The 16482-nt window shown below is 40.7% G+C and overlaps 1 protein-coding gene across 8 annotated transcripts in view; it reads left to right on the top strand.

The window, feature by feature from the left end:
• Positions 1-16482, top strand: part of ATXN3 (ataxin 3) — a 43314-nt gene that overhangs the window by 10552 nt on the left and 16280 nt on the right. For 3 of the 8 annotated variants that reach the window (XM_034938028.3, XM_003832776.5, XM_063596383.1), the window contains 7 exons: positions 30-74; positions 2330-2415; positions 2839-2905; positions 7390-7477; positions 13001-13133; positions 13793-13959; positions 15191-15287. In XM_034938028.3, coding sequence (XP_034793919.2) covers positions 30-74; positions 2330-2415; positions 2839-2905; positions 7390-7477; positions 13001-13133; positions 13793-13959; positions 15191-15287 — 683 coding nt within the window. The remainder of the gene's footprint in view (positions 1-29; positions 75-2329; positions 2416-2838; positions 2906-7389; positions 7478-13000; positions 13134-13792; positions 13960-15190; positions 15288-16482) is intronic. The other 5 variants (XM_063596384.1, XM_055097963.2, XM_034938029.3 and 2 more) reach the window with 3 other exon arrangements.

Genomic DNA, 16482 nt, shown 5'->3' with positions numbered 1-16482 from the left:
TTGCTTCAACTACCTGTCAAAATTAACAGCAGCCTTCTGGAAATATGGATGACAGTGGTTTTTTCTCTATTCAGGTAAGTAGTCACAAGCATGTACTATGTGTTGCTTACATCCCAGGCACCGTTTCACAGCCTTTCAATAGTCACTGTAACAAGGCGACCTTCGGAAGTTCTGTCTACAGAGTATAGATTATACTCTAGAGTACTAGATTTTTTTTTTCTTGAGACAGAGTCTCGCTCTGTCACCTAGGCTGGAGTGCAGTGGCGTGATCTTGGCTCACTGTAGCCTCTGCCTCCCGGGTTCAAGCGATCCTCCTGCCTCAGCCTCCCAAGTAGCTGGGATTACAGGCACCCGCCACCACACCAGTTAATATTTGTATTTTTAGTAGAGATAGGGGGTTTCACCATGTTGGCCAGTCTGGTCTCGAACTCCTGACCTCAGCCTCCCAAAGTGCTGCGATTACAGGTGTGAGCCACTGCACCTGGCCAACTAGAGTACTAGATTTTTATATAGATAAATGTGAAAGGATTGTAGAATCTTCATATTAGAGTGGGGCATTTAAAAATTCCTTCTTGAGAAAGATTAATTTGCATCTGGATGCTAATAATAACCTTAATTCTGGCCGGGCGCAGTGGCTCACACCTGTAATCCCAGCACTTTGGGAGGCCAAGGTGGGCGGATCACGAGGTCAGGAGATTGAGACCATCCTGGCTAACATGGTGAAACCCCGTCTCTACTAAAAATACAAAAATTAGCTGGACATGGTGACACGTGCCTGTAATCCCAGCTACTCAGGAGGCTGAGGCAGGAGAATCGCTTGAACCAGGGAGTCGTAGGTTGCAGTGAGCCAAGATCGCGCCACTGCACTCTAGCCTGGTGACAGAGCGAGACTCCATCTCAAAGAAAAAAAGAAATCCTTAATTCTAATAAGTCACAATGTCTCAAACTTACCATCTGTTGGGTAAATTTGAGAAAATGCAATACCTTGCTACCATCCTTTTAAATCAGCCTACCAGACTGGATTTCCTTATTATGGTTTGTGGCTTTCGATTTTTTTTTTTAATGTATAGCTCTCTTTGAATTCTTTGGTGGTTATATATATGTGTACTTGCAAGATTCTTTTATCTGTGGGTCTTTCATTCTTTTTCTAACACTGTGAGTTGTATCCAGAGTACTTTCGGAACCTCTCCTGAGCGACCTATCTCTGCAGATATCTTTGTTTATGTTTCCCTTGTACTGCCCTCCTGGACTCTTCCTCATCCACCAGCATTTCCATCTAGTGCTTTACCGTGCCACTGCTAACAGATAATGGCTACTGCAGGGCTGAAATCAGAGGCCAGAGTAGACCCAGCACTTGGCGTTTCCTATTTGTGCCTTGCTGCTCTTGGTGCCTGTTCATGTGTGCCCACTACCTTGCACTCAGTTTCTGTCTTTGCTGGTACCTGGCTCATTTGCTTCTTTGTTGGCTACCTTGGAGGGCAGATAGTGAATTTTCAGAAATTTCCCTTTTTTTGTCAGACAGATTGAAATAAACAGGTTTGCATTTTGTTTTTTCTACAAGTGGCAAGCCCATGACCCTAGAAGTCTGACATCTATGGAACCTTCAGTTTAAATGCCCAGGGAGAACTTATTTTGGTAGACATGATTTCTGACATTGCAGGTAGCAAGTTGAAGATAATTTTTCTAAAGTAGCACCCACAGCAGCCAAATTATCAGATGTATATAGTAGACTAGTCTTAAGAATAGCACTTATGGGTAGAATATACATCTGGATTTTTGAGGCAGTTTTATTTAGGAATTGTGTGGTTTTCTGGAACATCTCAGAGACCTGGTATGAAAAGCACTCTTCTAATATATATGTGTATTTTTTTATGGATTTAGTGATATATCTATACACACACACTTTTTAAAACCTATAGCCGGCTGGGCGTGGTGGCTCATGCCTGTAATCCCAGTACTTTGGGAGGCCGAGGCGGGCGGATCACAAGGTCAGGAGATTGAGACCAGCCTGGCCAACAAGGTGAAACCCTGTCTCTACTAAAAATACAAAAATAGCTGGGTGTGGTGGCGTGTGCTTGTAATCCCAGCTACTCGGGAGCCTGAGGAGGAGAATCGCTTGAACCTGGGAGGCGGAGGTTGCAGCAAGCCGAGATCGTGCCACTATACTCCAGCCTGGGCGACAGAGCAAGACTCCGTCTCAAAAAAAAAAAAAAAAACCTATAGCCTTCTAGAGAAATTTATATATGAAGTACACAACTAACATAGCTACACTTCCTAAATTTGGAATGGAGTGGTTTAGCTTATGAAAAGTTGCTATTTTTCTTAACAGGTTATAAGCAATGCCTTGAAAGTTTGGGGTTTAGAACTAATCCTGTTCAACAGTCCAGAGTATCAGAGGCTCAGGATCGATCCTATGTAAGATTTTGTTTTGCATTTCATACATTTCTTTTCCCAAATTTGATTTTTAAAGTTGTAATTTCTTGAAGAGAAATATATTTTGAATACTTTTGTTTTGATGTTCCCTGTTTCATTCACTCAGACTTTCCTATTTCACCTTTGTGATGTCCATGAGCATCTGCCCTGTAGCCTTCCTGGCACCCCAGTGTCTGTGGCAGCACAGAGCTGACCCATAAGTGGTGCATGAGGCCATCTTGTGGCACAGCATCACTAAGCTGCTGCAGAGACGTTCATATGGTTGTGTGATCTTTTAAAAACATCAGTGACACTTAACTGTAAATATAATCTTAAATTATCACAAATTTTATATAATATTTGCCAGTAGACAACATAAATATGAATTCAATATTTCAAGTTAATATTGTGTGTTTTCTTTTTTAGAAATGAAAGATCATTTATATGCAATTATAAGGAACACTGGTTTACAGTTAGAAAATTAGGAAAACAGGTAACATTTCTTACCCTTCCTTGTCTTTTTTTCTTATATTGTACCCCATTTAAAACTAAAATGTGGGCCAGGTGTGGTGGCTCATGCCTGTAATCCCAACAGTTTGGGAGGCTGAGGTGGGGGGATCACTTGAAGCCAGGAGTTTGAGACCAGCCTGGGCAACAAAGGGAGGTCCTGTCTCTTAAAAAAAAATAAAAATAAAAAATAAAAACAATAAAAAAAAACAAAGAGCCAGGCATGGTGGCTCACATCTGTAATTCCAGCTTACTTGGAAGGCTGAGTCAGAAGGATCACTTGAGCTCAGGAGTTTGAGGCTGCAATGAACTATGATTTTGTCACTATACCCCAGCCTGGGTGACAGAGTAAGACTGTTCTATAAAACATAAAAATAAAAAAAAAATTTAAAAATTAAAAAAAAAAAGGATTGCTGACTTTAAAATTAGGAAACTGACCAGTAATGTGTGTGTGTGTGGCATGGTTTATCCTTCTTGATAGATAGAAATTTGTCATTTTAAAAGATAATATCAGTTTTCCTTATAATTTTATTTGTGACAAATATATGCAATTTAACTATATCATAAGAAAAATTCTATATTAAAGATAATACAAATGTGGTTATTTTAAGTGGGTTTTTATGTGATGACTATGTTCTGTCAGTTAATTATTACATTTATAGATTTGTATTTAGCATAGTGCTGTCACAAAGCCTGAAATAGTGTCAAGCATGAATAAAGCATTCAATTATGTTTGCTTTAGTGTAAGATTATTCATTATGATTCCAAAAGCCATGTAATACATACGTCTACAGAAAATCACTTCTATTTTTTAAATAAAACATGAAATATGTCTTGAGCAAGCTATTTTAAGAAACAATCATTTAACGTCCTTGTTATTAGAATTTTGAATCTTTGAAAGAGGGTTATTGAAAACCAGCTAGGACAGTAAAAAAGAATAAACTAGTGATACATGCAGCAATATGGATGAATCTCAAAATAATTATGCTGAAAGAATAACCCACAAACAAAATACTACATGCTGTATGGTATCATTTATTAAAGGTCTAGAAAAGTGCAGATTCATCTGTAGTGATGGAAAGCAGATTGACCAGTGGTTGCCTGGGGACGAGAAGGCTATGGAGGAGTGAGAGGGGAGGGTTACAGAGAGGCACGGGAAACGTGGCAGTGAGGAATGTGTTCACTATCTTGGTTGTAGTAATGGTTTCATGGGAGTACAGTATACAAATGTCAAAACATTTCAGTGGCCAGATGCAGTGGCTCATGCCTGTAATCCCAGCACTTTTGGAGGCCAAGGCAGGAGGATTGCTTGAGCTCAAGGAGTTCAGGACCAGCCTGGGCAATGGCACAAGACCCCATCTCTAAAAAAAAATGAAAAAAAAAAAAATTGGCTAGGCGTGGTGATGCATGGCTATAGTCCCAGGTGCTAGGGAGGCTGAGGAGGGAGCCCAGAGGTCAAGCCTGCAGGGAATCATGATCGTGCTACTGCACTCCAGCTTGGGTGACAGAAGGAGATCCTGTCTCAAAAAAAAAGTTTCAAATTGTACACTTTAAATATGTGCAGTTTATTATATGTCACTTATACCCCAATAAAGCTGTTTTTTAAAAAATGTAAATAAAAGCCAAAAAAGGTGTAAGTCAAAATATATTGAATTAAATCTGTAAGAGATAATTCAAAAACAAAAACCCTATTGTTATCTTTTAAGTCACCCAAATCAAATTTGGGAAAAGTCACCTACTTAGCTTCATCCTAAGTTGGTTCTTTCTTTCTTTCTTTCTTTCTTTCTTTCTTTTCTTTCCTTCCTTTCTTTCTTTCTTTCTTTCGTTCTTTCTTTCTTTCTTTTTTTTTTTTTTTTTTTTAGATGGATTCTTGCTCTATCGCCCAGGCTGGATTGCAGTGGCGGGATATTGGCTCACTGCAACCTCCGCCACCTGGGTTCAAGCAATTCTCCTGTCTCAGCCTCCCGAATAGCTGTGTCTACAGCCATGCGCCACCACACCCAGCTAATTTTTGTATTTTTAGTAGAGACAGGGTTTCGCCATGTTGGTCAGGCTGGTCTTGAACTCCTGACCTCAGGTGATCCGTCCGTCTCTGCCTCTCAAAGTGCTGGGGTTACAGGCGTGAGCCACCATGCCGAGCCCTAAGTTGGTTCTTTCTTAAAGTTCTTCCTGAGGAGCCAAGAGCAAGTTAAGGAGATGTAACGTAGAAGCTTACAGTGGAGGCTAGCTGGGTGCAGTGGTTCACGCCTGTAATCCCAGCACTTTGGGAGGCTGAGGCAGGGAGATCACTGAGGCCAGGAGCTTGAGACCAGCTTGGCCCAACACAGTGACACCTTGTCTCTACAAAAAAAAAAAAAAAAAAAAAAGGCAGCTTACAGCAGTAGAGGCTGATGCGAGTGGGAATCACCTCTAGGTAAAAAACAGTGTAGCGTACTGCTGAGATTATTTAACCTCTGGGTTTTATTTATGTGTTTTTAAAAATTATGATCCAGTATTTTTTACTTTTTTTGTATAAAGTAAGCACTGAATTTTTAAGGTTGTATTAATTTGCAAATAAATGTCTAGCTTATTATTTTGAGAGATTTAAAAAATTTTAGTTCTTCAAAATTGCATTTTCACATTTTGAATTATGTTATCTTTGACAAATACAGAAGATGTCAAATTTTGGTTTATTTTCTTTGGTTCTAATTTATATTTTTGTTTAAAACTATATTTTTCACTATAGACTCTTTCTGTCTCTCGAGGTCCCTATATAATGAAAAAGAAGGCTAGAAAAAGATTGTCAAAATCCAGGAAAAATAGTTGGTCATGATATTGATCGTTAACTTTAGAAACTTTTTGTATCTTGTGGGTTAAATTAGGATTACTATGTGGTAGTGATAAATGATGTTAATTAGGGCCGAGTGCAGTGGCTAACACCTGTAATTCCAGCACGTAGGGAGGCTGAGGTGGGAGGATGTCTTGAATCCAGGAGTTTGAGACCAGCCTGTACAACATAGTGTAAGACCCCTTCTCCACACAAAAAAATTAGAAAATTCGTCAAGCATCTTGGTGCACACCTGTAGTCCCAGCTGCTTGGGAGGATGAAGCGAGAGAATCACTTAAGCCCAGGTGTTCGAGGCTGCAGTGAGCTATGATTGCACCACTGCACTCCAGACTAGATGACCATCTCTTTTAAAAAAATGTGTTTATATGTTATATGTGATAGTGCTTTTTAAAAACATTTTTAAATTATAGAGACAGGGTCTCACTATGTTGCCCAGGCTGGTCTCAAATTCCTGGGCTCAAGCAATCCTCCCACCTTAGCTAACCTCCCAAAGTGCTCGGATTATAGGCATGAGCTGCATGCCCAGCTAATTTAGTGATTTTTAAAAACTGAGTTGGTAATTATAAATTTTCTTCCTGGAACTTCTGACTTTCTCACAATTGGAATCTTTTGACAAAAATTATCAGTAATGGGAAAACTTTGCGTAGTTGTCATTTTTCCTCCCATCAGTATGATAGATATGATTGGAGTTATGTTGGACTGATATTTTGAAAAAAGATTTAATTATAGCTATTAATAAAGACATTTAAACTACTGACTATGCATTTTTATTCTTTTGGGAGGGTTTAATGTTTATAGTTTAAAGCAAACTGTTGTTTTTAAAAAAGTATTTAACAGGGCCGGGCGCAGTGGCTCACACCTGTAATCCCAGCACTTTGGGAGGCCTAGGCGGGCGGATCACAAGGTCAAGAGATCAAGACCATCCTGGCTAACATGGTGAAACCCTGTCTCTACTAAAAATACAAAAAAATAGCTGGGTGTGGCGGCGTGCGCCTGTAGTCCCAGCTACTCGGGAGGCTGAGGCAGGAGGATGGCGTGAACCCGGGAGGTGGAGCTTGCAGTGAGCCGAGATCGCGCCACTGCACTCCAGCCTGGGCGACAGAGCAATACTCTGTCTAAAAAAAAAAAAAAAAAGAGTGTTTAACAGAGGCCAGGTGCAGTGGCTCACGTTTGTAATCCCAGAACTTCGGGAGGCTGAGGAGGGCGGATCATTTGAGGTCAGGAGTTTGAGACCAGCCTGGCCAATGTGGCAAATGTGCTGTCTCTAACTGAAAATACAAAAATTAGCTGGGTGTGGTGGTGCGGACCTGTAGTCCCAGCTACTTGGGAGGCTGAGGCAGGAGAATCGCTTGAACCTGGGAGGCAGAGGTTGCACTCGGATCACACCACTGCACTCCAGCCTGGGTGACAGAGTGAGACTCTTCTCAAAAAAAAAAAAAGTATTTAATAGTGATAAATCTGCAGTATTCTCTTGTAGTTTTTAAGATCATATTATTCAGTCAAAGAAAAGAGCTCAACTTGAAATATTTCCAGAGTTTAAACAATCTTACTAAGCTTTGATGGGTTGTATCTATTCTTAACATGTGAAACTTCCTTATTACCTATAATATACACTAACTTAAATATTGACAATTTTTTTCCAGTGGTTTAACTTGAATTCTCTCTTGACGGGTCCAGAATTAATATCAGATACATATCTTGCACTTTTCTTGGCTCAATTACAACAGGAAGGTAAGTAAAGGCTGAACATTTTGTAATGTTACCTTTCGAAGTAGTTAAATAACCAGGCACATTAGATGACAGTGTGATAAAACTGTTTTTCTGGCAGTGGCAGTGAAACAATCTTTAGTTTTGACGTGGTGATAGGCTGTGATTTGGGTGACGCTGTTCAGTTAGAGTTCTCACTGACACCTGGCCCTTCCTCTTCTGAGGATGCTGCTTTCTTTGCAGCCCTTCTAAGTAATGGCTTTTTCTTTTATACATCACATATCACACGGCTGAGAGGAGGGATAGATGTTTTTCTTCTTTGCCTCTTCTAGGCCACTGTTCTTCCTTATAAACTCCAGTTTCTTTGAAATACATGCCCCTAACAGCTGGGCATGGTGGCTCACGCCTGTAATCCCAGCACTTTGGGAGGCTGAGGCAGGCGGATCACGATGTCAGGAGATCGAGACCATCCTGGCTAACACGGTGAAACCCTGTCTCTACTAAAAATAACAAAAAATTAGCCGGGGTGTGGTGGCGGACGCCTGTAGTCCCAGCTACTCGGGAGGCTGAGGCAGGAGAATGGCGTGAACCCAGGAGGCGGAGCTTGCAGTGAGCTGAGATGGCGCCACTGCCCTCCAGCCTGGGCGACAGAGCGAGACTCCATCTCAAAAAAAAAAAGAAAAGAAAAAAAAAGAAATACATGCCCCTAGATTAAACTATCCCTTGTCCTTTTGCACTCATCCACAAGTCTCTTTTCATCAGTGATTTTAGGATCTGACTCGTTGTCTTTTTCTCTACTTCAACTACTTTTATCATTCTTAATTATTTCTGTATCGTCAATCAATCCAGTACCTGCCTCTTAGTTTCAAAATCACTTACTCTTGCTTAGCTATTACCAGTAATCATAACCACTGTCAAATCTCAATTGCAAGCATATTACTCTTTAACTACCACCTCCTATCTTTAAACCATGTTTTGTCTGTTTTTTTTTATTCCAGCCATTCTTTAAACCCTACTGTGGGGCCCAAGCATTTCCTTTATATGCATTCTTCCTTTCTTCTACTGCTTATTTTCTGTAATCCGTCATCATAGTCACTCCATTGCATTCTTCAACATGTTTCCCCTCTCTCCCTCCATCATACTTGAATGACAAAAATCTCAACCCTGGTTAAACCAAATCTTGGCCTTGTCCATTCCTGTACCAGAGTAGCTGGACGTGGCTAAAAAATAACATAAAACATGATGATTGGTTTTACTTTTTTCTTAAATGATCTATCCATCCATTCACCCATCCATCTGTCTATCAAAGTGACTAGGCCTGTCTCTGAAGCCCAGGCTGGAGTGCAGCAGCATAATCATAGCTCATTGCAGCTCCAAACTCCTGGGCTCAAGTGATCCTCTTGCCTTAGCCTGTTGAGCAGCTGGGACTACAGGCTTGTGCTACCACACCTAGCTAAGGTTTTACTTTAAATTTATTATAATCACAAAATTCAGATGAGCCTTTAGTGCTGTCTGATATTTCTACTATGTTTTCTTAGTAAATCTATGTACCACCCTCCAAGATGTTTATAAAAAATCATGTACCACTCTCCAAGATGTTTATAAAAAATAATGTGCCACCCTCCAAGGTGACTAATTTCACAGCTTATGTCTTTAAACCTTTAAGCACTTTCCTCTCCCTTACACACCTTCCTTATGGCTTTCCGTTACATTCTGCTGAGAACATAGAAGCAATTAAAATTATGTTCTTTCTACCAGCAAATTTATCAATTTGCTTATATCTTCACCTGTGCTTTGAGCCTATTTAAATAGATGAATGGTCCCCTACCTCTAACCAAAACCAGTCCCTCACTTGTGGGCTGGATCCCAGCTCCTCTCACCTACTCAAGATGTTCCTGCTTTCATCTCTCCACTCTCTTATATAATCAGTTCCCCCCCCCTTTTTTTTTGTAATATTCCTATAAGCAGTAAAATAAGCTTTTTATTTCCATTGATTAAAAATAAAAATCCTCTCTTAATTCCATGAAACTCCAGCTGCCTCCCCATTTTTATTTTTTCCTTAGGATTGTCTCTAGTGTGCCTTCTCCTTTTCTTGAACTCCACCTCCTGGGTTCAAGCGATTCTCCTGCCTCAACCTCCCGAGTAGCTGGGATTACAGGCGTGCACCACCATGACAGGCTAATTTTTTTTTTTTTTTTTTTGAGATGGAGTTTCCCTCTTGTTGCTCCGGCTGGAGTGCAATGGCGTGATCTCGGCTCACCGTAACTTCTGCCTCCCGGGTTCAAGCGATTTTCTTGCCTCAGCCTCCCGAGTAGCTGGATTTACAGGCATGTGCCACCACGCCTGGCTAATTTTGTATTTTTAGTAGAGATGGAAGGGGTTTCTCCATGTTTGTTAGGCTGGTCTCCAACTCCTGACCTCAGGTGATCCGCCCACCTCGGCCCCCTAAAGTGCTGGGATTACAGGCATGAGCCACTGCGCCTGGCCCCAGCTAAATTTTTTTTTTTTTTTTTGTATTTTTAGTAGAGACAGGGTTTCACCATATTGGCCAGGTTGGTCTCGAATTCCTGGCCTCGAGTGATCCACCTGCCTCAGCCTCCCAAAGTGCTGGGATTACAGGCGTGAGTCACCTTGCCTAGCCATCTTTTAGTAATGGTATTTGGAGATCACAATTTGAGTGCTGGCATGCTTATTGCTGCTGGGTTTGTTATGTAGTTATTGTGAATTCACATTTAGGAATATAGGGTTTTTAATTCTTTGATTTTAGATACTTATATCTTTTTTCTTTTATATTTAAAACCTTGGTTCCTGATGATATCCCTTCTTAGAAACCCTGTCTATCTTTGGCCTCCAGCCCACCATGCTGTGGTTTTCCTAACTTGTTGCCTGCACTTTTCAGATTCCTTTCATGGATCTTAAATATCATCTGTAAATAAGATCTATGTGTCAATAATTACCAAACTTTTATCTTTAGTCTTGACATCTACCCTGAACACCTAGCTTTGACTAACTCCTAGCTTTGGCATCTCCACTTGGAACCTCTTCCAATTTCCACTTGGAAGTCCAAAAAGCGTTTCAAACTGAACATGTCTATGAAAGACTTATTTTTTTCTCTCTATCCATGCTATCCATCAGGTTTTCCATTTCCATAAGGGTGACTCTTCTTGTACTCTGGTTCCTATATATTATACCGACAGAGCAGCTCAGAGTGCTTCTTAACCAGTATAAGGCCTGTTATGTCCCACCCTCACTCTTTGTCCTTCAGTGGCTTCCCAGCACACTTAGAATAAAATCTGAAGTCTTAGGCCGGGCATGGTGGCTCATGCCTGCAATCCCAGCACTTTGGGAGGATGAGGGGGCAGATCACTTGAGGTCAGGAATTGAGACCAGCCTGGCCAACATGGTGAAACCCTGTCTCTACCAAAAAATACAAAAATTAACTGGGTGTGGTGTTGTGCACCTGTAGTCCCAGCTACTCGGGAGGCTGAGATAGGAGAATCACTTGAACCCGGGAGGCAGAGGTTACAGTGAGCCAAGATCATACCACTGCACTCCAGCCTGGGTGACAGAACGAGACTCTCAAAAAAAAATTAAAAAAAAAAAAAAATATGTGAAGTCTTGAATAAAACCCAAGGTCTTTACCGTGGCCCCTGAACAGGGCAGAGTATCCATTCTTCAGACACTCTTCATAGAATACCATGGTGAGCTGGCATATTTATTATACAATACAGAAACAATTTTACTGGCAGAAAACACATTAAACTGTCTAAACTCTGAATACAGTTGTCCTCATAAAAAATGTTCAATGTACTGTTTTGAGGTTTTCCATTAATAGTTCTTATAATCTTTGTCCCATTATGTGTTAATCCAACAAAGGATATCCAATAACAAACACCAAAGTTTAAGAAAAATGTGCTAGGCACGGTGGCTCACACCTGTAATCCCAGCACTTTGGGAGGCCGAGGTGGGCAGATCACCTGAGGTCAGGAGTTCGAGACCAGCCCAGCCAACATGGTGAAACCGTGCCTCTCCTAAAAATACAAACATTAACCGGGCGTGGTGGTGGGTGCCTGTAATCCCAGCTACTCAGGAGGCTGAGGCAGGAGAATCGCTTGAACCTCCTGGGAGGCAGAGGTTGCAGTGAGCTAAGATTGCACTACTGCACTCCAGCCTGGGTGACAGAGTGAGACTCTATCTCAAATTAAAAAAAAAAAAAATTAATGATAGAGAAACTTAAATCAGTTAGATTGTTTTAGGTATAGCCCATCCTTGGTTTTTGTGTGTAGCATCTAGCTTGGGGAAACCCTGGATTTCTGGAATCATATTTATACACAGTCACACTAGACTAATGTAATTCTTTTGGGATGCAAACCACACGTTTGACACCTTAAATAGCTTTTAGGTATTTGGCTTCCCAGCCCCTATTTTTAGTTACAAGGGGTGTACATGTGTGGGTCAGGGTGGGGGTAGCTCTTTCCACAGATGATTAGTTTTAGCCATGTTACTAGTTATTGCACACATTATCTGTGTCCTCACAGCAGCCCTGTGAGTAAGTGTATTAGGGTTCTCTAGAGGGACAGAACTAATAAGATAGATGTATATATGAAGGGTAATGTATTAAGGAGTATTGACTCATATGATCACAAGGTGAAGTCCCACAATAGGCTCTCTGCAGGCTGAGGAACCAGGAAGCCAGTCCAAGTCCCAAAACCTCAAAAGTAGGGAAGCTGACAGTGCAGCCTTCAGTCTGTGGCAAAAGGCCCGAGAGCCCCTGGCAAACCACTGGTGTAAGTTCAAGAGTCCAAAAGATGAAGAACTTGGAGTCTGATGTTTGAGGGCAGGAAGCATCCAGCATGCGAGAAAGATGAAGGCTCAGCAAGTCTAGTACTTCCACACTCTTATTTCTGCCTGCTTTATTCTAGCTGAGCTGGCAGCTGATTAGATGGTGACCACCCAGTTTGAGGGTGGGTCTACCTCTCCCAGTTCACTGGCTTAAATGTTAATCTCCTTTGGCAACACCCGCGCAGACACACCCAGAAACAATAATTTGTAGCCCTCAATCCAATCAAGTTGATAATATTAACCATCACAGGAAGGTACTAGTATCATATGTTTAACAGTAGAAACCAAGACAAATGCAGCTAGGAAGTGGGAGAACTGGGATCAGATGCAGGCGGTCTGATTCTAAATCAGTTGCTGTTACCCACTCCTTTACTCTGTCTCTGACAACAGTAAGTGAGTAGCCTGCTCAGTCAAGTACTATATTAGTAGGGCCCTTTACAGACATATTTATTTCTCACAGTCACTCAATGAGACGGCTCTTCCAGTCTTACAATGGAGAAAGTGAGGCTCAGAGACTTTAAGTAACTTATCTTAGATGACTTTACTAGTAAGTATAAGAATCATTATTTGGACTAAAGTCTTTCTGAATCCTCAGCTTGTATTTTTTTCCAGTGTTCTGTGCTGCCTTTTTATCTACTAGTGTTTTACATCAATTTTGAATCTCTTTACTAACTGTTTAGGTTGATTTTTGCCTTTTTTTTTTAGGTTATTCTATATTTGTTGTTAAGGGTGATCTGCCAGATTGCGAAGCTGACCAACTCCTGCAGATGATTAGGGTCCAACAGATGCATCGACCAAAACTTATTGGAGAAGAATTAGCACAACTAAAAGAGCAAAGGTAAAAATGAGGCCTGCAGTATGGAATATATGATAGTATTTCATTATGAGAATTAAATTTTCATGCTTAGATTGAATATATGGTCCTTGTGTTGTTGGCGACTCTATTTTGGACCTTATATTTTAGTGAAGTTTATTAGTTTAAACTTGAATCAACTCTTTGAAATACTTAAATATATTAACTTAGTTAGCTGGTGTGGTATATTCCTAGCACTTCGGGAGGCTGAGGCAGGCTGATTGCTTCAACCCAGGAGTTCAAGACCAGCCTGGGCAACATGGCAAAACCTCATCTCTACAAATAGTACAAAAATTAGCCAGATGTGGTGGTGTATGTCTATAGTCCCAGCTACCTGGGAGGCAGAGGAAGAAGGATCACCTGAAACTGGGGAGGTAGAGACTTCAGTGAGCCATAATCACACTACCGCACTCCAGCCTGGTCAAGAGAGTCAGACCCTGTCTCAAAAAAAAAAAAAAGGAAACAGAAAAAAAAAACTTAGTTGGATTCAAATTGCAACACAATCATTATATTACTAGAGCTTATTTGCCAGAAAACATTTTAAGTTTTGACTTACGTAAAGCCTTTACATTACAAATGCCTTTATGTTATGTCTAAAATAGAAGATTGGTTGCAGTTATTACCAGTGCTTTTGTGCTTTATAGAGTCCATAAAACAGACCTGGAACGAGTGTTAGAAGCAAACGATGGCTCAGGAATGTTAGACGAAGATGAGGAGGATTTGCAGAGGGCTCTGGCACTAAGTCGCCAAGAAATTGACATGGAAGATGAGGAAGCAGATCTCCGCAGGGCTATTCAGCTAAGTATGCAAGGTAAAGACATTCTGATGTGTGTTGTATTCATTGCTGAAGAATTGATTCCAATTATTCTTAGATTTCATGGAAGTTAATGTACTCTCAGAGGTGTTTTGACAATTACTGCAGAAGCAATAGCTATATAGTGGGCTTTCCCTTTAGATTTCTTATAATGGAAATCACTTTTTACAACCTATATTTTATTAGGAGTAGTTATATTTTTACTCCTGGTTATTTTATTTGGTCTCAACACTGTACTAACACAATAGTAAATTGTGGTGTTAATCTTTGTGGATATCAGTTGACCCTTATCCAAATCAGCTGTTTCATAAATATGTGCCATTAGACACTATGGAAGGGCCTGGACAGGGAATAGAAACTGATTTTACAAAAACCCAACATTTATTGGCTATGCAACTTAAACCGTAAGCCCACTTTGGTGGGCCCAGTTTTTTAGTGATATAAACTATCAATAGAGAAAAGTGAAAACATATCCCCTAGACAATCTAGGCAAAGAAAAATGTTAAGACATAGCTCAAAGTAGCTTAATTAAAAGTTTGAAGTGGGTTTTTTGTTTTATTTTTTTCTAACTCATATGTATTTGCTTCTACTTTCTAATGAAATTATTTACCAGTTGATTTCCTTAGATATCTAAATAAAATTGAAATTCCATTAATGGGAAGATTATTTTTATCCTGAACTTTTCTTGCCTCTGTGCATGCCTCTGAGTACTCCATATGGTGTGCAATCCCATTTTTGATTAATAGAGTCCTGCTGGATTAGCAGGGACAGAAATCAGCTTTAGATTTCTTTCTTTTTCTTTCTTTCTTTCTTTTTTTTTTTTTGAGTCAGAGTCTCACTGTCGCCCAGCCTGGAGTGCAATGATCTTGGCTCACTGCAACCCCTGCCTCCCAGGTTCAAGCGATTCTCCTGCCTCAGCCTCCTGAGTAGCTGGGACTACAGGCGCCTACCACCACGCCCAGCTAATTTTTTGTACTTTTAGTAGAGATAGGGTTTTGCCCTTTTGGCCAGGCTGGTCTTGAACTCCTGACCTCAGGTGATCCACCTGCCTTGGCCTCCCAAAGTGCTGGGATTACATGTGTGAGCCACCACGCCCAGCCAGAAGAGTAGAATATTCTTAAAGAAAAAACGTTTTAAAGGCTTACTCAAATGAGTATAAACAAACATATTGTTGCTTGAATTGGTAAATACAGTGATTGGTTTTTGTTCTGTTGTGTTTTGTTTTCAGGTAGTTCCAGAAACATATCTCAAGATATTCCACAGACATCAGGTACAAATCTTACTTCAGAAGAGCTTCGGAAGAGACGAGAAGCCTACTTTGAAAAGTAAAGTAGTTGGTACAAGTTAAAGTAGCATGTTTAATATTTGCTTTGGCTATTTTGTCTATTTGTAAATGGTTACTGCCTGAATCCTGTGAATATTTGAATGTATTTTTTAAAAATTTACAGCAAATAGGATGGGCACGGTGGCTTACGCCTGTGATGCTAGCAGTTTGGGAGGCCAAGGCGGGCAGATTGCCTGAGGTCAGGAGTTCGAGACCAGCCTGGGCAACACAGTGAAACCCCATCTCTACTAAAAATACAAAAGAATCAGCTGGGCATGGAAGCGTGCGCCTGTAGTCCCAGCTGCTTGGGAGGCTGAGCCAGGAGAATTGCTTGAACCTGGGACGTGGAGGTTGCAGTGAGCCGAGATCGCGCCACTGCCCTCCAGACTGGGTGACAGAGTGAGACTCCATCTCCAAAAATATATGTGTATATATATATATATATATATATAAATAAAAATAAAAATTTACGGCAAATAACATGAAACAAAAAAACCTTGCCCCAATACTGGATAAATTTTTTAAACTGAGTGAAGGAAACCTTATAAAATTTCATTTATTAAAAGAAAAATGAAATTAGGACAAGGCAAGAAGAATGCCTATTGATCCTTTGGATGTACTTCTTGCTTACCTGATTAACCCTGCAAAATTCCTCTACCAATCAGTACGAAAAACAGCTTTGGAGGTATGGGAGCGCATTCCCAAATAGACGTGGTAGTTCATTTAGCTGCTCATGGCCGCTTCAGGCAGTCCTGTAGGCCTGTTAGCATCAGGGGAATGGATGCAAACCATAAATCTGGATCAACTCCTAAAACCTTACCTTGTGCCCAGCCTTGTAAGTGCTTGCTAAATAGGAATTCCACCATATGAAAATACATTCTTTTCAAGTAACTATCATTCAGACTTTTGTCCCCCACTTTTTTTTTAAAAGAAAAATAAAAGGCTGGGCACGGTGGCTTACATCTGTAATCCCACCATTTTAGGAGGCCAAGGCAGGTGGATCACCTGAGGTCAGGAATTCAAGACCAGCCTGACCAACATGGTGAAACCTCATCTCTACTAAAAATACAAAAATTAGCCGGGCATGGTGGTGGGTGCCTGTAATCCCAGCTACTTCGGAGGCTGAGACAGGAGAATCGCTTGAATCTGGGAGGCAGAAGTTGCAGTGAGCTGACATAGCGCCATTGCACTCCAGC

Source organism: Pan paniscus, chromosome 15 (assembly GCF_029289425.2).
Source record: "Pan paniscus chromosome 15, NHGRI_mPanPan1-v2.0_pri, whole genome shotgun sequence".
NCBI lineage: Eukaryota > Metazoa > Chordata > Mammalia > Primates > Hominidae > Pan > Pan paniscus.
This window is presented reverse-complemented; position numbering and strand designations above follow the sequence as displayed.